This window comes from Neopsephotus bourkii, unplaced genomic scaffold, assembly GCF_033783945.1.
Source record: "Neopsephotus bourkii isolate Nb327-2 ecotype Australia unplaced genomic scaffold, CSIRO-AGI_Nbou_v1 NB_53, whole genome shotgun sequence".
Lineage (NCBI taxonomy): Eukaryota > Metazoa > Chordata > Aves > Psittaciformes > Psittacidae > Neopsephotus > Neopsephotus bourkii.
In genome coordinates this window covers 11,429,225-11,453,059 of record NW_026900570.1, presented here as the reverse complement: position 1 = coordinate 11,453,059, position 23,835 = coordinate 11,429,225, and the positions used below count along the sequence as shown (strand labels likewise).

At 37.4% G+C, this 23,835-nt stretch overlaps 1 protein-coding gene across 2 annotated transcripts in view; it reads right to left on the bottom strand.

Annotated features, from left to right (window-relative positions):
- Positions 1–23,835, bottom strand: part of MPP7 (MAGUK p55 scaffold protein 7) — a 155,189-nt gene that overhangs the window by 81,989 nt on the left and 49,365 nt on the right. For both annotated transcript variants that reach the window (XM_061351020.1, XM_061351027.1), the window contains exon 4: positions 13,849–13,967. In XM_061351020.1, the coding sequence (XP_061207004.1) occupies positions 13,849–13,967 (119 nt within the window). The remainder of the gene's footprint in view (positions 1–13,848; positions 13,968–23,835) is intronic.

Below are 23,835 nucleotides of genomic sequence, written 5' to 3'. Positions count from 1 at the left end.
CCTTTAAAAGAAGCTATTCTGAAGCACGCAAACAATGAAAAAGACCCCTTTCATTTAAGGCATCCACCACCAGAGCAGAATTCCACTGTAGGCACAACCTGATCAACATGCTACCCACACTAGATCACAACCCAAAATGCTAATAAAATTACATATTACATACTTCTGAATTTTTCCAACACTAAAAACAGATCCTAAGAATTAACCGTACTCAAATACATAAACTAGAAATTTATTTTTAGTCAGTTTTACATTAAAAAGCATAGGGACTTCAGTCTCTGCAAAAGAAATAAAGCTGAAGAATTTCAAATGCAAAAGCTAACAGTAGTAGACTCCCCCTGTATCAACCATGCACAAGAAAGATTCAGGAATAAAAAGCAGCACCACATGTGGGTGCTTAAAAGCAACAGGCAAAGCAAAATCTCCACCAGCCTTCACAAACAGGTGAGTTAAAAACAGCCTTCTCCCACCGCTTACAGTCGAGGTTGAAAAACAAAATATAACAAAATAGAAAACAATCAGTGAAACTAAGAAAGTGTTTAAGATTGCTAGGACAAGTCACAAGTGTGAGATTTAGCATTTCCTTAAATGTTTTTTAATGAAGCCATGGTCATGAAAGAATGCCTACAAGGGCATGCTTTGTATTCAAGCCTTTCCCTGCTTCTAAAAAAGGTGACTGACAAGTTAGCAAAGTTTCCAAACAGATCACAACAAATCAAGTGAAACTTGGAAAATGAGGGACAGGCACATCTCTGGTGAAATTCCAGAAAGAAAGCTAACATAATAATACAAAGTTGTGAAATCTTAAAAAACAGATAGCAAAATTAAAAAGCATCTTACACTGGTTAGTAAAGGATGATCTTCCCCTACTACACTTGGCATACGGTTAAAGTCAGTTTTATTTTTGTTTCTGGGAATAACAGTAAAAGAGGTGAAAATTAAGGAAAATAGAAAAACGTGGAGAAAATATGTAGATATGGGGGAAAACCTAAGAGTGATAAAAACCAGCAGTGGAAGACTTGCGGTGAGTACTTCAGAAGAACATCAGAGGATAAGATGCTGAGGCCTGCACAGTACAGCCAGATGCCAGGCTGTAATTTAAAATAAATGGAAATAAGACAAAGGGATTATAATAAATTAATATAAACAAACTAAGAATTTTTATTTAAAAATAAGATTAAGACAGTATCTGAATTTTATTTAAGAGGATAGAAAGATGCGTTAGGAATAAATTTTCCTAACAAGTACAACCACATAATTACGATAGTGTTAATCATAGAATAGTTAGGGTTGGAAAGGACCTTAAGATCATCTAGTTCCAACCCCCCTGCCATGGGCAGGGACACCTCGCTCTAAACCATATCACCCAAGGCCTCGTCCAACCTGGCCTTGAACACTGCCAGGGATGGAGCATTCACAACCTCCCTGGGCAACCCATTCCAGTGCCTCACCTCCCTAACAGGGAACAATTTCCTCCTTACATCCAATCTAAACTTCCCTTGTTTAAGTTTTAACCCATTACCCCTTGTCCTACCACTACAGTCCCTAATGAAGAGTCCCTCCCCAGCCTCCCTATAGGCCCCCTTCAGATACTGGAAGGCTGCTATGAGGTCTCCACACAGCCTTCTCTTCTCCAGGCTGAACAGCCCCAACTTTCTCAGCCTGTCTTCATACGGGAGGTGCTCCAGTCCCCTGATCATCGTTGTGGCCCTCCTCTGGACTTGTTCCAACAGTTCCATGTCTTTTTTTTTCTTTTTTTTTTTAATAGATACAGCTAATTCTCAACCTTCCCTGCAGAGGACAGAAAAAGACCAACACTGAAGTGGAATGTGTGTTATAGAATAAAGAGTAGTATGAAAAATAATGACAAAACATTGGAAAAATGTTGCAGCAATTTAGGAGAGATTTACTGCCATTTCCCCATAACATTTCAGACCATTGCACTTGAGGCTTTTGCATTAAATCATCCAAACATGCAAACCCTTTTTACAGGAAGCTTCAAATCAAAGCAAATATACTCATTTTTTTATATTGGAGAGGTAACACAAATGTATTTACACAGATGGGCAAAATTACAGCCATGACGTATCTTTAAATTTTGGAGAGCTGGTAGAAAACAGCAAAAATTGCCCAATGACAGACAACAGTATCAAAGATAAAAGAACTATATTGGTACTCCTACTATTATAAAAAGGAATGCAGAGAGAACTTCAGCAATTTTATTCTTCAAGAAGTAATGATCTATGAAAATAGAAAAGAGATACAAAAAGTATCTACTACTGGGATGCCAAGAGATTAGAGTTTCCAACCAGAAACTTCCCCCCAGACCCCTTTTTTTAAGTAGTAGGATGTAACCAAAGCATTAGCTAGCATGGACTCATACAATGGTTAGGGTTAAAAGGGACCTAAAAGATTACCTAGTTCCAGCCCTTCTGCATGGGCAGGGACACCCTCCACTAGACCGGGTTGCTCCAAGCCCTATCCAACCTGGCCTTGAACACTGCCAGGGATGGGGGAGCCACAGCTTCTCTGGGCAACTTGTGCCAGTGTTCCACCACCCTCACAGTGAAGAATTTCTCCCTAATACCTAAACTACATTTACCCTCATTTCACTGCATTTGAATATGAAACCACCAAAAAGTCAAATAATATTAGGAAGAAGTATCATTAACCAGTTGTGGTTTTCTACATTTTTATAGATAGATAACATGAACAAAACCAAAAGGTAACACATTTCCTTTTACATCAAGCAAAAATATCAATTTTCACTTGACAGAACAAGAAATTACAAATTGATCCAGCTTAATTCAGTCGAACTCAGCTCAACTGAAATACACTGAAGTACTCTCTAACTGTATCCATCTTCAGATGACCCACCTCAGTGTATGACAGGTCATTCTTATCTACATTCTTCAAGGTTCAGAAAAATCAGTGCAAAAGCCAAAATACTCAAAAAACAGCACAATATTTCCACAGAGAAGCCATGACAGAATGGTTATGGAAGTGTTAATAATACAAAGAGAAGAAATACACGTAACACAAAGGGAATTAAAGTTCTCATACATTAAAATTTCACTTAGCAGTAGAAAAATAAACAGAAAATAATCCAGTTCTAATAAGCTTAAAGATCAATATGCATACTCAGATAACACAGAGACAGAGCAGAAGCAGGACACAAAATGTGATCAAGCCATAGGTCTTACTCAGTGGTTACCTGATAGGCAAGAGGAAAATACTGCTTTCCCTTTTGGAAAAGACAATACTAAAACTCAGTCAGATTATTAGTTAGAAATTGGTAGAAAGTGGCTGTTTCAAGATGAAAGAGCATACGCACACATCTACAAATATTTCATTGCTTGGCAAGTGCTATAGTATGATTTGTAGTTTGCCTTTAATGACATGCTCTGAGAAAAACTGGGTCTCATTAAAATGGAGGGGATGGGGAAGACAGCTGCAAAATACATGTAAACATGTCCAACTCTCGTCCACTGAGGCACCAGTGTTTTTTTAAATACTAACTCAAGACAGCTCTAACTTTAGACAACTCAATGTTTTTAGAAATGTCACTAAGTGAACAGGAAAGGTTTTTACACCACTGGTACCCTGGAGTGGTTCAGCTGGAGCAAAGAGGCATGAAACCCTTCTTTCTGTAGCACAGAAATGGACTTTGTCACCACACTGAAGACGCACTGTCAAAGTGAACCTAAACATTTAAGTTTTGCTATTGCATTGAAGGTATAGTCAAGAGCGATTACCCACTGTAAATTACCTATCTTTGGTGGGGAAAGACATTTTAACAGTCCTCCAGTACCTAAATGAGGACTATAAGAAACCTGGAGAAGGGCTTTTTACAAAGGCGTGTAGTGATAGGACATGGGGAAATAGTTTTAAACTGAAAGAGTGTAGATTTAGATTAGACATTAGGAAGAAATTCTTTCCTGTGAGGGTGGTGAGCCACTGCACAGGTTGTTCAGAGAAGCTCTAAATGTCCCACCCCTGGAAGTGTTCAAGGCCAGGTTGGACAGGGCCTGAAGCAACCTGGTGTAGTGGAAGGTGTCTCTGCCTGTGGCACAGGTATTGGAAACCAGGTGATCTTTAAGGTCCCTTCCAACCCAAACCATTTCCTGATTCTATGATCTGTATAGATGAGTAAGCCTTATGCTTTCATGTTTTTAAATCTTATTTCTTCAGCACCTTATTGGTTACTCCACATGCAATCACAGATAGCATCGGTATGTTAAGCGCTTACTACAGCTCTCAGTGTAATTTATGCTTGAAGTGAACTTCGACTGACATCCCTACACCTCTGAAGCAAGTGCTGGATTCTATGCAGATGCACACAAACAGTTGTGACTAAGAGAACACTGCTATACAGTGCTGTCCATAAGCCAAAAGGAATAGTGCACATGTAGAATACTATGCTACTCTCTTCATTCCATGCTTTAAAAAGGAAAAAAAAAAGTGTTCAAATAGAGATAACAGAAAGAATTAAAAAAACCAGAAGTGCTAAAAACAGCACAGAAGAAAGGGAAGCAATAGGGAACAGAAAAAGAAAAGATTAGTAAAAACTGTGAGTGTAAGCCTGTATTTCATACAAAGGAGGAAAAACAGTGAGCATGTGTGTCATATTACATGTATTACTAAACACTACAAATTAACTTCAGGAGGATTAGCTACGGAATGGATACAACCAGGATTTCCAAAACAAGAAGGAAAGTTAACGTAAGCAATAACAAAACCTGGTGGTAAGAAGCAGGCAGGCTTTTTTTTTTTTGTTGCCTAAAAATCGTATTTTTTAGATCTTTATTAAGTCTTACTGCGTCAGTTTCTATGCTTCAGAAAGACTTTATAACTATCACATCCTATCTTTCTTAACTCTTACCATGTTTTTGAACCGCTTGTTTGGGTAGTTACAACTTTCTGATCTTTAAAGAAAAATAGTCCAAGCCAGTAACAAAACAAACAAACAAACAAACAAAATTTGTTTAAAACACTTCCTCACATGTTCTGCCACAGAACTTCTGGTCCAAGGGAAAAGAACACTGCAGAAAAACAGTTTAAAATTACATTATCCTTGCATGTCTTGGATTTATCAGACTACTATTACTGAGCAGCTTACGAGGCCTTTGTTTGGCCTCTGTATCATGAGACAAAAAAATGTATGACTTTAGTTGAATAAATACTGTATGAGGTTTGTAAGACAAGAAAAAACTGGGTATGAGCACAGATTTCTTCTCTTCAAACTGCTGTACCAGTTTTGCCACTAAGCTCGTACATTGCCCTCTCAGTAACAATGGAATTTACAAACTATTTGTCTTAGAAAGATTGATTTACTTCTTTTATGTCCAGTACATTTTGCCTGTGTTTCTGCTACTTTTTGGATATTTCCCAGCAGAAACTTTAAATCAATTACCCCTGCTCCAAAAAAAAAAGCCTCTGTCTGGATTTTAACCTAAAACAAAGTTTTTTCACATTCCAAAGCACTGATTTATTCACAAGTTTTGAGTAACAGTCATAGAACAACACTTCACACCTCTGACTTAATAAGCTCATCTGCTTTATTTTTCATTTCAGTAGTTGGTTGGTACACAATACTTCTTAGGGGTTTGTGGTATCAACCCAACTTCTTCAGCTTTTATGAGACTAAACTGTCAAGGAGACAATTTAATAGACACTTTGGAAACTGATCTTTGAATTGTTTTCTTATTTTTAACAAAATGGGCTGAAAGGAGGAATTGATGACAGGAACGGGACTTCCTTATAAAAATCTAGATGAAAAGTCACAAGTGCCTATTACTAAACACATTAGCAACTTTGATGTAGGAACTCCAAGATGATAGAGACTCCAAATGTCCAAACTTGTAACAAAAGTATAAAATAAAGATATAATATTTTTTTAAAAGTAGTTATCACAGAAGAATCCATTCAGTAGCCTTCAGGACAAAACTATTATTTAGGTTTACCAGCTGTCTGCTTCCTAGTAAACTATCCACTAGCCACAGTTATAACAAATACTTTTAGTTGAAACATCACACAGAATCCATATTTCAAGACAACTGCACTAACCCATCGATTTGATACTAACTTGACATGCATTTTCCTACAAAGTTACACCATCCAAACCTATGCCTGACAACTTCTTCAATAAACTGGAGGTGCATTTTTCGCTTTATTAAAAGCACAAATAAGCATAGGTATGCATACGTGAACACACATGGCAAAACAACTTTGCCTTTATTCAAAGAAACAGTAAACCTGTTACATGTTATATGCGGAAAGTTGGGGGGTTTAGCTATGATTTCAAACAGGAATCTATTATTTTTTTTTTGCCTTTTTTTTTGCCCAGTTATTACCCGATGTAATACATTTTTATTCAATAAGAGCACAAACAAGTTAAAGGGTTCAACACACACATCAACCAGATCACCCTTAATCTCAACAAAAGGAACAATCATTTGCTCAACGCCTGGCTGCAAGCTACCTTTTCCCTAACATTTCCATGGAAACAATACCAGCCTGCATAAAGATCATGTACTATTTTCTATAAAACTTCAATTACCTTATTTTGATTAATCTGATGACTGTTCCCATGGAAATTAAGTTTAAAGGCAGCTGACTGCCTCAAGCTAAGAGTGATCTCTTTACTTGCAGATTTCAGTTGCTGGCTATTGAGCAAGTCTCAAAAAAATCACTGTGGCTTCAAAAGAAACACTAAATTTATGTGGCATTTCATAAGGAATAACACCTTGCATTACACTTTTTTTGACTGCAGTAATTTTGATGGAAGCAAAACGACTCACTGCTTCAGTGGTAATTACTCTAAATATGAAAGCAAACTACTTTAAATCAGCTATAAGATTGCTTTCAGAGAATTGTTTTTCCAACAATTTTCATCTTTAGGTAAGCAGAAAGCATGTTGCAAGTTTATATTTCAGTTTATGAATTAGATCATTATCTACAAATACTTTGGAAGAGAAGAGCACTGAAATTCTTATACTCCTCTCTATATATTCTGTACATGCAACTCAAGAGGAAGCATCAAAAACTAACTGGAGACCAAGCTTCCTCTCCAGACAATGAGAAAAAGAAAAAGACATTTCTTCCATGCAGCTTTCATATTTCTTTGCAGGTAATACTGTCCATGTCTATCTTACTTCTAGATAGGTCTGTAGGGTTGAAAACTTTGTGTATCACATTTTAACAGCAGGACTTTTGCTGGAGAGAGTCCAGCACAGGGCAACTAAGATGATCAAGGGAGTGGAGCATCTCCCTTATGAGGAAAGACTGAGGGAGCTGGGTCTCTATAGTTTGGAGGAGATTGAGGGGTGACCTCATTAGTGTATATAAATATATAAAGGGGGAGTGTCACGAGGATGGAGCCAGGCTCTTCTCAGTGGCAAACAATGATAGGACAAGGGGCAATGGGTACAAACTGGAACACAAGAGGTTCCACTTAAACTTGAGAAGAAACTTCTTCTCAGTGAGGGTGACAGAACACTGGAACAGGCTGCCCAGGGAGGCTGTGGAGTCTCCTTCTCTGGAGACATTCAAAACCCGCCTGGACACATTCCTGTGTAACCTTATCTAGGTGTTCCTGCTCCGGCAGGGGGACTGGACTAGATGATCTTCTGAGGTCCCTTCCAATCTCTAGCATACTGTGATACTGTGACTTGAGGCAAGACTGGACAATGCCTTTCTGAACAAGAAACATTCACTCAACAAGGACATCCTTGCAAAAAAATCAAGATTTCCTTGATCCGAAATGATCTGGATTTAAAGAAGGACAAGTAACTGCCACCTATTATCTAGTACATCAATATTAATGAATTAATTATAGTAAATTCCTTCTCTCCTTGCCAGATTTAGTAGAAGTTTTCAAACCGGCACAACGGACCACATCTGTGAATTGTTTGGACAGTCTGGATTACAAGAATGATTGCTTTATTCTTGCATGCTTACTCTGACTGACAGATGTAAACTATAACTTAAGAAGCAACCTTGCTTCATTCTCTTCTAGAGCATGAAGAACAATTATTTTTCATTGGCTGTGAATTGCTACTGGTTGCCAACCACCACACTCACACTTCCTCATCCGGATGGCCAGGTGGTAAATGCTTACTCACACAGCCTTTTCCTTCATTTTATCCCATCTCCAAAGCAAACAGCACTTCAGAGTTCCACGTGAATTTACAGAACTGCAGCCTATTCCCTTTACCAGGGAGGCAGAGCATTTTTAAAACAAATATGGCTGAGAACTCAGCAATAAAGAGCCTTAAGGACTTCAAGTACCAAAGCACTATTTTAGTGTATAAGCTTTCAGTTTCAATAATTCTACCCACTCCAAGGTGGCCTAAATATATCTCCAGCTCTCCAATGCTTTCCCCCAAAACCATAGCCCACTCATTCCATTAGATATGGGGTTAGATGCCACCTATGCCTACCAAAGCCCTGCCCCACTTTCTCTTCCAGTGCATTTCAAGGCTTGCTGTTCTTTGGTAACATAGCTCCTCTGAGCTCCTTCTGAGGTGGCTGTTTTTGTCTGCCCTGAAATCAGAAATCACTCTTGCCATTCTCTTAACAGGTGCAAACATACTATTCACCAAAATCCCCTCACAACTACACCCTCACTCGCCATTTTTTATACGACAGAATCATTAACAGCAAAAAGAGTTCTTGTGACCCACAGACAAGATAGTTCCAACAATAAATTATTAAGATGGTATAAATATTAGTTGTAGAGAAAGTATACATAAAGGACAAAGTAATGAGAAAGTAAGTAACTTTACAATATTTCAATATCAGTTTCAAACTTTAGGTGCGGAATCAGTCAACATTTACATCACCAGGCTGCCAGGAGGAAAACCAAACTCCATCTCAGTACAATCTTCAACCTTCATTCTGTCATTTGTGTCATGCTCAGGTCTTAAATTATGTAATACATCCTCCTCAGCCGCCATCACACTCCCAGTCCTTTGACACAGGTATCATTCCCTCAGTCCATGCATTATCCCCATCAGAACATTGAGTTCAAAACAATCAGTTGTCATGCACATCTCATCAGAACAACTCATAGAATCTGAAATCCATTTCCTCTGCATTCTCTTGGGAAGAAAATCAAAACACGTGGATGCTTGAGCTCATGTCCAGGCAGGAGCATTCACTATTTGGATGCACAACACAAAAGCTGAATGCACACGATCTGTGTAGCATGCATCTGGATGTTAGCTGCAGACTGTCTGACACATCACAGGGTAGGAGAAGCTGCACCATACGACCCCTCCATAAGCACCAAAATAACCTGTATAGTTCTTCTCAGGTGAAGAGTTGGACAGTTGTGAGTCGGTCTGTCCTCTAATGTAAAACAAGGCATGAAACCTTACAGAGATTCTCTGATTCTGTACTGTAGATGCAAAGCTGTTGATTTTACAGATTAACATGGAGTTTTGTATGTAACGTTCTGGGTAAAAACTGTCAGTATATATAAACTTGCCTATGAACTAGGCTTGTACCAGTCCACATTGAAGATTTAGCACATCATCTGCAGATCATTGATTTTATCACTATAAACATGTATCTAATCAATCCTTTTTGATTTGCCCTGGTCAGCTCATTTTTGTAAATACTATCTTTACTTTTCTCATTACCAACAAAGGAACCACAGTAGGCTGAAAGCAACTTTCATATTAATATAAAAATTATATATTCATATGATTAAGATTATTCATATATTAATCTATTATATGATCATATTCAATATTCATATATGAGAGCATTTACATATTGAAAAAAAATGAGTCTTCACACCAGAAATTCCCAATACTTTTGTACCATAATGACTGTAAAATCTGGGCTATGTAATCATATGATTCAATTTACATGCCAAAGAAATTACACCAATATACATTCAGCTATTTCATTTTTTGAAATAGTTGTTAGCCACTGAAATGGACAAACATTAGCACATACAAAATAATTTCTGAGAGCTTCAAGTCAAGTCACATCCCGGTAATACTAACGGAAAATTAGCACAAATTTAGCTTTTTCGGGCCAGCCATCAAGATAGTTGGCAACTGTTATAAAATCAGACCAGATTCACCAAATGTTCCTTTTTTTTTTTTTTTTGCAGTCATTATTTTCTTTTCCAGTGCCACATACTGCTTTTTGGATGTACAAACTCCTCCTTAGCAAAAGGGACAGCAACACCACTTGCCGTGGTTCCTTTTCATAATGCAAAGTATAGTACTGGCTGAAGAACTGTGCATGCTCTGAGCTGGCCAAAACCAATCACTAAACTGCAGTTGGTTAAGAAACACTTCCATAGCAGCCCAACAGAGTAGCTTACTCAACTCTTTGGCATTACATCCACAACCAGAAATGTTTAAGGCAGTGGCAGTAGAAGTTTCATCCTGGAGCTAAACAAACGGTAAAACATGTCTGGTGCACTAACAGCAAGCGAATGCACATGGAAATTCTTGCAGCTCCTCTAAAAATAAGCTAAAAGAGTAGTTAGAACAGATCTTCATTTATCCCTTCTGTTCCTCTTAAAAAAGAAATCCAAACAGAGCACATGTGTACTACTGCAGATTTTAGCTACGTTGCTGCTCGTAATTACTCTGAAGGATGATCTCTTCATGTTTATTTTCCATAAATCTCTACAGAACTACTGGGATATCTGCTACATAAAAAGTAATGAAATGGCTGAAGATTTCTGGTAGAACTTAAGAGAGTCATGTACTAAGACAAGGAAGTAACAAATTGAGGGAACGAGAGACAAATTTTAAACATTCACTTATCCAGAGCCAGTTTTCTCTTCCAAACTTGTCAGCAATGGTTGTGGGTTCCCTCTTCTCTACACTTCGCAAACTAAAATCTAATCAACAGATTCCTTTACTGAGAAAAGGGACAGCAAGAACAGTTGCATCAGTTTTTGCTGGTTTTACTTACTACAATAGGAATGTACTGCAGGGAACAATCCAGTATTTGCAGGGGAATGGACCAGATGATCTAATACAACTTTTCCATTTCTGACTTCTTAGAACAGCTCAGGCTGATCCAAGTTCAGAAAGAGATTTCTGTCCAACAATACTGAATGAAGAGAACTTCAAGACAAGGTTTGGGGCTTTTTTTTTTCTTTTCTTTTTCTGTTTCTTTTCAATACTGTGAGAGTCAGAATAGCAAACCATATGCCATATGCAACCATACAAAAAGCACTATGAAACTTAATTATCCATAAAACAGTATCTGTACAAAAGTAGAAAGCTCATTTTGTATTTCAACCTTTCAAGCAATTTGGAGCATTTTACCCTTAGAAGAACAGCTCGTTTCTAATACCTGAAATTATTTAATAGTAAGGTAAGAAGATCAGCACAGAAATTTTTATTAAGCAGTGTCTATCTTAAATAAAGATTTGCTGTCTAATTAGTAGTAGACGCATGCTCATTTACTTCCAAAACAGACACATACCAGGATCGCAACATCCTTGGCTCTAAGCTAATGCCTTTTTTCTTTTTAATTACAAAATATCTGTCATCATTCTCTGCCTCAGGAATTAAAAACATTTGTTGTCTTTGCAAGTACAGTTGACTTTAAGAAGTCATTGCTAGGAAAAGGAGTCGTTCAAATAAGACACCAGAACCCAGAAAGGAAGATTTGGTATTTCTGAAGCCTTGTAACAGGGAAAGACTACAGCAGATGGGGCTCTCTTCTGCTCTTACAGCTCTCTTTGAAAAAGCCTATGGACTGCCTTCTCTGAAACTTGATAGGCTACTGCATAATCCTCTTAAAAATGTGTTAAAGGTCAAATAAATACCATTACTTTCAGATAAAGTTACACCCATCTTGGGGGAGGGATATGAACCTCTTGTAAGCTCTTTACCCCCTATTTTCTACACCGCAACTCTACAGAAATCAAAAGGTGAGGCTCGACAGCTTGTGATATACAGTGGGTCAGAGCAGACGCTCTTGATTTCAGTATGATTTTAAAGTGTTGTCTTTTTGAATTAAGTTTGTATGGTGCACTAAAGAAGTGCAACTAGCGAACACTAAAGATACAGCTTCAAGAATGAAGTCTACTCTAACATACTGTGAGACTTACATTAAAAGAACCATTCACAGGGTCAGTCACACACAAATTTAATGCTTGGACCTAAACCGCAGAAGATAAATAATAAAGATTGCTAGAATACTTCAATGTCTTGTTGTAACTGCAATAAAGTGAACATTCACTATTCCCCAAATCATTCAATCTGACTCAAGAAAGCTTTCTCATGAATGCTTTGTTGTTAAAATCAGAAAGACCATCCACCCTGCAATAACAAGCAACATAGTAACTAAGGCATGCAACTATGAGAGCCAGTAGGAGAGCCAACTTTTCCAAACTGAGAGTACTCAAGGTGAGTAAAGCAGTAACTGTTGTGCTGTCTTTGTCACCTTTTGGAGGAAAGGGCAAAAGAAAGCAAGTGAAGGCATTTTAAAAGATTTAGGCTTTGTCTCAATAGAAAATTACAGCAGATGTTGAAATGTCAGCATTTCACAGATCCACACTCATTTTCTAGCCAGCCTTCTTTAATTCCCAATGCAGAAAGAAAACTAATTTAGCAACTGACCTAACATTTTGCTTAGATGCACACCACTGTTCAGCCCATATTAGAAAGGCAACTGGTATTCCCCTTGCAGTGATCTTCTGAGCCACCTGAACAGACAGCTACAGCAAAGCAGTAAGTCTGGGAATCACCACATTTCAGAAACTTTGATGAAATTCTGTAGGCAAGCAAGTACTGCCAAGTATTGTTCCCCTATTTGTTGCTTTTGTGTATCAATTACCAGAGTGTATTAGTGTTTACTTTACATGCAAATTCTCAGCTGTTTTGAAAATAACTGTGGCCAACATTATTACATATTTTTTTTCCAGAACAAGATAACTGAAAGAAACGGAGAAAGATGCCTCTTTCAAACCTACATGGAAACGATCCCAATTTCAGGCTTCCTCTAGATCAGTGACTGACAAGGGTAACAAATTCTGCTCAATTATCTGCGAATCTCAGTATATTCAAGGCACGGGTTACTACCACGTACTGATTCATTTGAGACCTCAGAATTTCCTTCCAGCTGAACTAGCTCCATACTGGAGACTGAAGACATACTTACCATTTGGTAGGAGTGGAACATTTCTAACCAGCTGATTGGCCCCGTTTTTCTGCTATAAGCAATTTTAACATTTTCAGGGTAGCTCTGCATACTCCTATGGCATGCTTTGATTTCTTGTTGCTGATCATTTTCCTAGCAAGACACTTTACTCAAGTATTCTTCCAAACTTATTTTAGGTCGTACTTAAGTCCAACATACTTATGTGCAAAACACAATTTTAAATGGAGGCAAGCCAATAAAAGAAATGGCTTGCTAGAATTTCAGTTGACTTTGTTAAAGGAAATTATTTTAAATTAATGTGGCTACTGAACTGTTGCCATACTTGACCTCAGAAAATATATTCCTTCTAATTTTTGCTGTGAACATTTATTTATTTAAGCTAAACTCCAGGTCTTGAATGTTGACCATAAAGAAGTCTCAGATTTCCTGCTACTATTTTGTATGCTTTTTTTCTAAACAAGGCAAACAACATATGTTTGCTGCATTAGCATCACACTGCCAAAACATCACTCTTAAATGAAATCATCTATGTATTTTTGGTAGAATCTTATTTAACAACTTCCACCCCTGACAGAAACAGAGTTAAAACAAGGCTGTTTTGTTTTCATTGAGCAACAGTTTGATCACTGGTTTACTAGATGGCGCTCAAAACATTTTTCCATATGCTCTTCTCAAAGAGAATCTGACTTAAATGTGGGTTACCTTCACCAGTGAATGAAGGCTTTTTTCACCAAACATATCCCAGAGGAAGGTCAGGTCTTCCTGGCTGTCCACATGTGGCTGCAGCTGGGCTGGCAATGCAGCCAGGAGCTCGTACAGACCTATAAAATGAAAATAAAACACAAAGTGTAATCTAGGGGTGATCTCATTAATTTCACTTAACAGTTCTGTGTAATTGGCTGCCTGGAGCATGTCATTTTAACTGAATAGGGAGCCTGGAGTATCCAGCATAACATTAACACGTAGAACCAAAAGGAACGTTTAAAAAAAAAATACTAAGGAGCAAATATTAGCAGTGTACTTTTTACCTTGTCACAGTTGTCAGGCTTCTACATCCATACATATTTACACAAGGTTATGCAGAAAATTCATAAAGGTTTTGCAAAAAAGGACAAAACCAGAAAAAAAAAAAACCCATACATTCCTTTGCTTAATCGTTATTCCATTTCCCTTGATGTTAGCCAAAGAGTGAAATGAGTCATGAATAGGAAAAACTTCCTTAAAAGAACAGAAACTGGATAGGGTGGTCCATTAAAAAAAAGGTTCATAGTTTCTCTAAATATTTCTTGCTAATATATTGCTTAATATTTTTTTTTAATCCCTTGTTCAGTAGGAATCCACACCAAGACAAAAGGAACTACTTTGTTTTGCAGGACTAAACCTTAAAAACCAAAACCAACAGTTTTCCCAGACACACACACAGAGAAATATTTCAGTAACATTTTTAATTTGCAGGTATTTGAGATTCTCCGTAGGGTTAAAGCAGCTGCTGTTCCCAGTTATTTGTGGCACACCTCACCAGCAGTCTCCAAGGGGCAGACAGTAGCACACTGTTCCACAGTAGCATACAGCATAAAATATCCATCATGCACACCGGCTATCAAACTGCTGTCCAAGAAATGGAGCAACAGTGTTTGCATCAGCCCTCTTTAGGGAGGTAACCTGGCATGAGCTGATATCAATTCATAGCACATGTTTAATTTTCCAGTGGGATTACTTGGGGTAAAAAGGACAAAATGCCTTTTTCTCCAGTCTGCTGTCTACAAAAACACCAATAGTCTCTTGGGATCCAAGATACACGGTCCTGTTATTATTTTTAGTCTGAGCAAGTGCTGCTGTTCATCACAAGGACAGATTTACAAGATATTCTACTTGTAAAGAACACTGTTGTAAGTTATAGGTTACCTAACATTATTATGCCTATTATCTCCCTAAAACTTACGATATTTATTAGTAAGCATAATCTCACAACCTTTCCAGGCACTACATATCCCTTTCAAAATTACATGCAGCACCTTTGGGATCCAATTATTTAACATTTTTGTCTTTTTACTGCCTCTCAGTAAAATATTCTGGAAAAAAAGGTTCCTTCCAGATACATTCCTTTTGTGGTCCAAGCATTTTTGGTGGTTGACATTCACTTCTCTTAGAATCTTGCTTTTATTTAAATCTGCTCTTGTTTATGCTTCAGGAATACTGCAAAAAGAGGATGCAAGTCAAACCACTGCAATTTTGCACGGACAGAAAAAGAACACTGAGCCTTGCCTAGTGAAACACAGTCAGTGATTGAGCTGACACCCAGAGAACAGAATGGGACTGCTGGCTCCAGCTTCCTGGGCTATTAGGATGTCAGCACTTAGCAAAAATGGTTATTTTTATCATGCAATTTATGCTTCAAAAACATTTGCCTTTAGAAAACTAAAAACCAGAATATCTTTACACACAGCCTTATATTTCTGGACATGGACACTTTTGTTGCTGCAAATAGATTCACCTCAGAATAACCTGCAGGTTGTTAGAACATAGAATATAAAGTTCAATGTAAGCTTACACTGTGCCGTAACTGCTTAGGAACAATTCATTTGTGCCATTCCAAAGAAAGAAAATATTAGCTCAGCTACTCCCTTCAAATATGAGATGTATGACAGAGTAAGCTTTCTTTTCCTTGATCTATCAGATCTGCCTAAATTTTGCATATGATCAACCACAAAACTATTCTATCATTGTAATTTGCTCCTCAAAGCTTTGATAATTAAATTCCCAGTGAGAATAAAATGAAACTTCATGTTTCCTTTTGGATTAGCTAATTACAGCAGTGACACACTCTGAGACTGAAACTGCCTCTAATAAGGCTTAGGTTTTATGCGCAGAAAAATCCCACCTGCCAGCACTCCAGGACCAACTTACCCTGCAGGTGCTTACTCACATTTAAGTTTCATTCAGCTCAATTTTTTCCCCATCCATTGTCCATCGCCTTCAATTATTCATTAGCCTTAAATTGCCCCTGCTAGGGAAACAATCCCTCATGTGCTACTCCAGCTTTGACAGCAATGCACCCAATCTGTACAACTCTCCTGGGGAAGATGACAAAATTGGACTAGTGCTGACTGATTTTATCCAATATCATAGGTACATTTCTAGTTCTGCTCTGCTTCAGTTCTACAATCCAGTGTTTACAGCTTTCAGCCAGAAGGAAATAAGAATCCCACCCTTTGCAGCAGCAGAACCCGAGGGCTACGTCATGCAGCATGCTGTTCTTACAACTCCTGTTCTTACAACTCCAGTTGTTAAGACTCCTGTTGAAACTAAGTACTATGTAGCCAGGAATAAAAAAACGTCAATCAGTGAGCCAAATGAAAATCAGGCAGAAGGAGGACTTTGGGTAACTTTGGGTATTTAGGCGGCGAGAACAGAAGACAAAGATCTAGAATATGTCTTAAGTTAAATTTGTAGAATTCCCGATCATCCAAGACAGCTGTAGCCTTCTTCCAAACAGAAGGTAATAGCAGCAGAAGGTGCTAGCCCCTCTAAAGGTTTACCTTTACAGACAGAGTCTCATTTTTAGGTCGTTCCTTTTGTGGTGTCCAGTACCACAGAATCAAAAATTTTCAGAGGGGCATTCAAATCCTTATACAGGAAGAAAACCAGGATGTGCATCTTCTACGCACACAGACCTACAACATCAATCACATTTTATTTGTGTCTCAATTACATAAAGCATGGTGCTGTTATTCATTCCAGCATGAAGAAACGGAAAATTGTGGCTGGCATATGACTTTACTGGCAAATGGTATTTAAAAGAAAGTGCTTCTGTGACACAGACAGGGGAAAAAAACTTGTCAAGTTACTGTAAAAACTGATAATGAAGTTGAAACCCCTACATTGGCAATTATACTGTGGCCTAGTTTAATTTAGCAACTTTGATAAGTTGTCACATCCATCTTTCCAACACTTGAAGGGTGGTAGCTCAAATCTCTGCACCTCTGTAAGGTGTCAGTGTACAGAGATGCTGCCATGTGGCAACAGAGGTAATCTGAACTTCATAGCTTCAGCCTAACCTCAACCCCCCTGCAAGACATCTAACATCTCAGGTGGTTCTGCCAAGCTAGAGACAAAGGCCACTGAAAGAAATGCAAGTTTCTCACTGTTTTCAGTACTTTCAATCTTTTCAGTAGGAATTACAATGACTGAAGTCATCTTATACTGAATGCTTTTGATACTTTGGATCACTTCTAAAAACAAAAATGAACTTTCAAGAAATTCATGGCTATACCCCCCAGTATTCAGATGAACTGGTTTTGACATCAAAAACACACATTTCTTGTGTAAGTCATAGAATGAGATGTATCTCAGCCACTCAGAGCTGAATGCTACTGCTGTAAGCACATGGCTGCCAGGCCTTAACTGTGCTCTTGGTCTCAGCTTGATGTTTCTCTCGACATCCCACCTCCTTGAGTCATATGACATGCATGGACTTCCTATTAAAAACTTTTTGCACACATTTTTTGAGAGATGACCACAATTTAAATAAGCACACACAGAGAAGAAAAAAAAAAAAAAAGCTTTTAAAAAAGTATTTAGGATCTGTGTTTAAAAAAAAAAAAAAAATACACACCCCCCCCCCCAAAATCTTGCTGTTTTTAAAGCCTGATGTTGTCAACACTGTAAGGAGTCTTGAAAAACTTTTTTTTGCCTTTTTTTATACACTGTTCTATTCTACTAACTTCTTTGTAATCCTTTTTTTTTTTTTTCCTAGTTTGCCTAAATTTAACCAGTTTTTAAATATAAAAGGAATCACATGCCCACTGGGACACTCTAGTACCAAAATACTTCAGGTGCCAAAATTCCATAAAGTAAACATGACTTACACAAGAAAAACACATTTACTTCAGTTTTTAAAAGCAAAGCATTTTTTGAAAGGTCCCAGAAGGCTTGAGCATACATTAAAAAGGAAAAAAAAAAAAAAGGCAAACAACAACCAAAAAAAAAAGGCAAAACAAAACGATGAGTTTAAACATAGACATGTAAGACTATTTTGCAATTACAAGAAGAGAAGTAAGTCCTATCAGTCCTGTGACTTGGGGAATTAAACAAACCATAACAAAAGCAGGTCACAACCTAAGCATCCCTGGACATTCCCAAATCATTGAAAAAAAGAGGAAGAAAAAGGTCCCTTTCTATATTAAACAAGGTCACATAATACAGTGGCAGTAACAGGAGTCAATTCCAGACAAATAAGGGAGCTCCCAAGTTTTAGATACTAGTGTGCTGTTTATATTAATTTTCATAAACTAGGTGCAGTATCTAATATTTATGTGAACTAAGTAAAAGCCTATGGCATGGAAATACTAATAAAAGACAAGCATTGCACATAGGAATCCTATAACTCTCTTGTAAGAGTGGAAAGGCGAATTGTTTGAAGGTGCTTATATAGTCTACTAAATTTGATTACCTGATTCAAGAATAAATAAATTAATACTGGACATGCAATACACTTTTCATAAAATTTAATTCAGTGACACAGAGAATTAAAAACCGATGACTAGATAAACTTGCCTACAGAAATAGTCCATAGAAACCATACACATACAGATAATCTAAATGCACATACATAATCTAACACTAAAATTTGCAACAGCTCATCGTGGATAGAGGAACTACTCTGAACATTTTGGACTTGTTGCAAGGGTAAGATAAAATGGCTTCAGAATAAGGCTTGTAGCATTCTGACAGCTTGAACTAAGGAAATAATTTCAAGGGAAAAATCCACCTATGTTTGAAAATTCAGTACTGTCCTTGCTTGAAAAGGTATTAGAGAAATTTCAATCTGTTCTTTTAACGCAGTTAAGGAGTTCCTGTTTTCATTGTGTCTTCAGCTTTTCCTAAGCTTAATTAATATAATTTAGTTTTAATCAATCTGAACAGAGTGTATACTAGATTTGCACATGCAATAAGACTTAAGACTAAGCAGCAATGGAAAGCTTTTAAATAAGAAACAACAGGACATAAAGAATTTTCCCAGTTCTAGAAAACTGTTTCCTTTGTACTGTTATATTCTGTAGAAGACTGCTTGTTCCTATGAGGAGAATAAATGGCTAAGCAATTGATGAAAGTGTTCCCATACTGAACCACTCACACTGCAGATTCCAGATGCTCTACATTCTTGACATCAGAATGGAAAAATTTACTGTTAGTCTAGAGAAATTTAATATCACCATTCTTGTCATATCCTTCATAGCTTCATTATTAGGACAAGTCTGTGGAAGCTATAAACTAGTGCTAAATGATAAAAAAATATGGTCTCTGCGTTCCATCACTCTTGCATATTACAAGAAAACACCAGCTTTGTTTTGGTTAGTGTAAGGGAAGAAACGGAGACAAATGGATGTGCATTTACTTTCATATGTTAATTAATTTCCTGAATTAGCATTCTGAACCATGATGCCAGACTTCAAATCAAAAATTTTTACAGGAACTAAGGGATAATAAACACTAAAGAACATATACCTAAGCCCAGAACAACACTGTAAAATTTTATTGTATTAATAAAATGTGACACACCAACCTTTAAATTTTCCACTTTGTCAGAGGTAAAATAATCAGCACCATTTGCTGCCATTTATAACAAGCTGACATTTTTTCACATTTGAACTGTACTTTACAGTTCTATAAAGGCTCAGACAATACTTGCCTTACACAAAACCAAAGAGCATTGCAGTAGAAACAATCCTCCTGACATCCTTGCTGCTCCTTGCTGCTGCATAATAAAAATCAGTCACTAACATCAAATAATGAAAATCATTTCATTCTGAAGTTTCAGATCAGTATTTATGCACAGGCTCAAATGAAAAAAAATATGCAGGACTCCTATGTATTAGGATAGCCATACTGCACCATCCTATCAGACTCCAGTCGTAAAAAGACCACTATGTGCTCAATTTTATGTGCTACAAAAAGTTCTTTTTTATGCTCTCTTAAGTAATTCCATCAAATATATGGGCTTCCTGACACTGCAAAATGTTAAAGACTAATAATTTTTTCTTTGCAGAACAAGAGTGATTAACTTATTCCAGTATGTACCTTTTCTTAATTTTGCAGTTTAGTGTTTAAACAAAAGATTAATCTAATTTTCAAAGGTACAGAATACCAAGTAATGAGATAATCGTGGCATGTAAGTGATCAGCATCTTTGAAAACAGAAAAATTTGCTTTCGTTTACTTGCCAGTTCCTAAAAAATGGAAAACACTGAAATCCTCACAGATGGCACAGCAATAGAAATGTCAACATTCTTTTTTCTAATGAAAACAAGATTTTTACTGTAAGTGTCCTCAAAGAACAAGATTACATACTCATTAAGGGCAACAGTCTTTTAAATAAAAAGTTGTACCTAATTTTTATTCCTCCAAGCTACAGTAATTTGTTAACCCACCTTAAAACAATGTTATGACAGAAAATGTTGAAAGTGAGCAATCATTTAAACACACCACTTCCAAAAATATTATTTCCTTCAAAATGGAAAAGTCTTTAGTTTTGGAACTTGGCTCCCGGAGCTGAAGAATCCACAGTTGTTTGAAACACTTATTGGTCTTTTAGGATTTGTCTCAACATATGTATTTCAGATTTAGTACACCACATACCGTTACATTCTTATGCAAGTCAAACAGTTGATTCCTATTTGCATTCATATAGGGCAATACTGTTGCTCCAGAGTTCTCGCTTGTACGGCTCAAAGCTGCTTCAAAATTGAAACCCCTCAAAATGTAGCTATTAGACACTGTGTCAACAAGGATACTTTAAAAGCTCATAAAATGTACTTTTATGAGATTCAAAAGCTCTCCTATTATCTGCAAGAATAACACTTACATAAAACTGATTTAAAGTGACCTATCAAGCACAAATTAATAACCCACTTGTGGAAAACTCACATAAAGATCTGATGTTCTCTCTTTCCTCCCCATCCCAAAAAACCTCTTAGCTCCTCCAACGAAGCCTACATACTACGACACCTTGAATAACCTTGACTAATTGGTATTTTGTATAGACATCAGCTTGGCGAGTCTTCAGTATTTCTATCTAGATCTTCATCAACACCAGAGGAGGGATAGGAAGTACCTGGCAGGCAGTCAGGAAAGAACTCATTCTAGCACTAGGATGTCACTGGGCACGCTTACCATCTTGAACTCTTTAGTTACAGTCTGCAAGGTTAAGAGACCTGGCACTGGGGGAGGGGTGGCAAGAAATACTACAGGTGGCATTTTACATCTGCAAAAAGAAGACACAGTATCTCATTAAAAGGCTGAATAAAGACAACAGAAGTCTATCTTCAACTCAGCTGTCCCTAAAACTATCGTAAACACCATTTGATTAACATATACATCGGCCTTTCATATTGTGTCTTGACAGTGGAAGAAAAAGTCCTCCACATCCTAGGCAGTACTGATGCCCCCAGACATGCCAGTATATTATTTCAATGCTGTGATTCACTGTGTGACTGAGTATAAAGTATAACAATCAAAACAAGTTATGCCAATACATTACAGTCATATGCCAATACAGTCATAGATGTATACAGACACACACATGTAATATACAAGCCTACAGAGGTATACAGAATCATAGAATCATAGAATAGTTAGGGTTGCAAAAGGACCTTAAGATCATCAAGTTCCAACCCCCCCCGCCATGGGCAGGGACACCTCACACTAAACCATATCAACCAAGACTTCATCCAACCTGGTCTTGAACACTGCCAGGGATGGAGCATTCACAGCTTCCCTGGGCAACCTATTCCAGCGCCTATATAGGAATATGCGGAATTTTAGAATCAAGTACATCATCACCTTATCTCAAGAGTTTAGAAAATTCAACTATTTCATAGTTTCTCCTTAAGGTTAATATGCTGCATTGAAGTGGGGTTTTTGTTTGGTTGAGTTTTTTTTTGTTTTGATGGTTTGTTTTTTTTTTTTGATTTTGCTTTTTTAAAAGCAAAATCATATTTGAACCCCCATGTTCCACAACAAGCAACTAAGAGCTAGTAGTGAAGCTTCTCACTGCTTCTTAGTAGTACTATATTTCATTCAAATTAACAGCTTTGAGTTCTACTAAATCAGCCAATATTTGATGCGATGTTGGGCTGAGAAGCCACAGAACCTTCCATCTGACAGTAAAAGCACGAAGCACATACGCTCCACTAGCTAGCCTGGCCGCTGGCACAGCTACGCTTGAGCAGTACACCATGGAAGTCTGCTCTCGGCAAAGGACATTTGCCATCACTAGGATGTCAGCCATTTGTGTAATTACAGCTTTTGGTCCAACAAACATAGCTATAGATTTAAGCCTCTGGTTAGAAACAGTATAGGCTGTCATACTTTCAAATTTACCACAAAACTACACATCGTTTAAAAAAAAAAAAAAAAAAAAAAAAATTAAACATTGTTGCAGCTGCCAGACCATTTGAATTTAAATTTGTGTCCAAGAACTGTAACAGTTTTAAAGAGTTTACCGTCAGTAAATAGAATTGCACGTTTTTTGATTCCATACTGTAGAATCATTCTAGCATAATATAAAATATTAACCCAACACAGAACAGTTTGGAGAAATTTCATTCTACTCTGAGCAAACTTTCCAACAGTCACCATAAATACATTGATACCAAAATGAATACCCTTTCCAATACCAGCAAGTTATATTTTAAAAAATTAAATCTGATAGCAATTAAAGCTAGTCATATGTCTCATACTTTCCCAAATCATTCATATTAGCATTAGCCTAAAAGCCATTTAATGCCTCTGGCAGCTGGAGACAGGGAGAATTCAAGAATGCATGGTGAAATACTGGCTTCATTTATTAATTCAGTGTAAATTTTGCCCCAGCTCATGTTTCGGTTTTCACAAAAATCTAGCCATAGCTGTGCATTTCAACAGGGTGAGAAATTTAGATAGCCTTGCAATCATGATGCACCCACAGGCATTTACATGCTACATTTGTGGCAGCACACCTATGCCTAAGCAGTAAGCACCGGTATGAAGCAGGCAAGCAAAGGCCTGCTCTCTTTCCACTGCAGCATGGCAGCAGGGAAGCAAAGGCAGTCTGGAGCAGGATTCAATCGCCCTGCAAGCCTTTGCCCTGGCAGCCTCCAACAGAAGAGCTACTCCCAGAAATCTTTCCTTCATCACCGTCCTAAATTCCCTTCATCTTGTAACAATGGACGAAGATCTTTGGCCATCACATTATGTTATTATATTTTTTTAAACAGGCTGTAAAAATAGAAGTCCCTGATTTCCATCTCCCTCCTTATTCTGAAAACTGGTTTGAAAGGCTAAAACTTTTAGCCACTTCAGCCTAATTTGCCCTTATTCCCCTACAGAGGTTTCTGATATCCCCTTCTCAGCTCAACCAACTACTCAACTTTTTCTTCATGTTATTACTGTTTGTTTTTTTCCCCTCCACCTTTTCACTCTTTGCGTTATCAGACATTCTTACAAAAAGATCGTGTCAAAACTAGCAAGCTGATTGAAAATGCATTAGTTGTAAATAAAGACATTACATGAAAACAATAAAAGCAAGGCTAGCATCCTTTGGTGTTCAGATGATTGCAAAATAGTCTTTGAACTTTGCATTGCTTGCAGTGGTCTCACTTCACTGGGAAGTAATCCATATAGACTACATGGCTATCATATTGACATACTG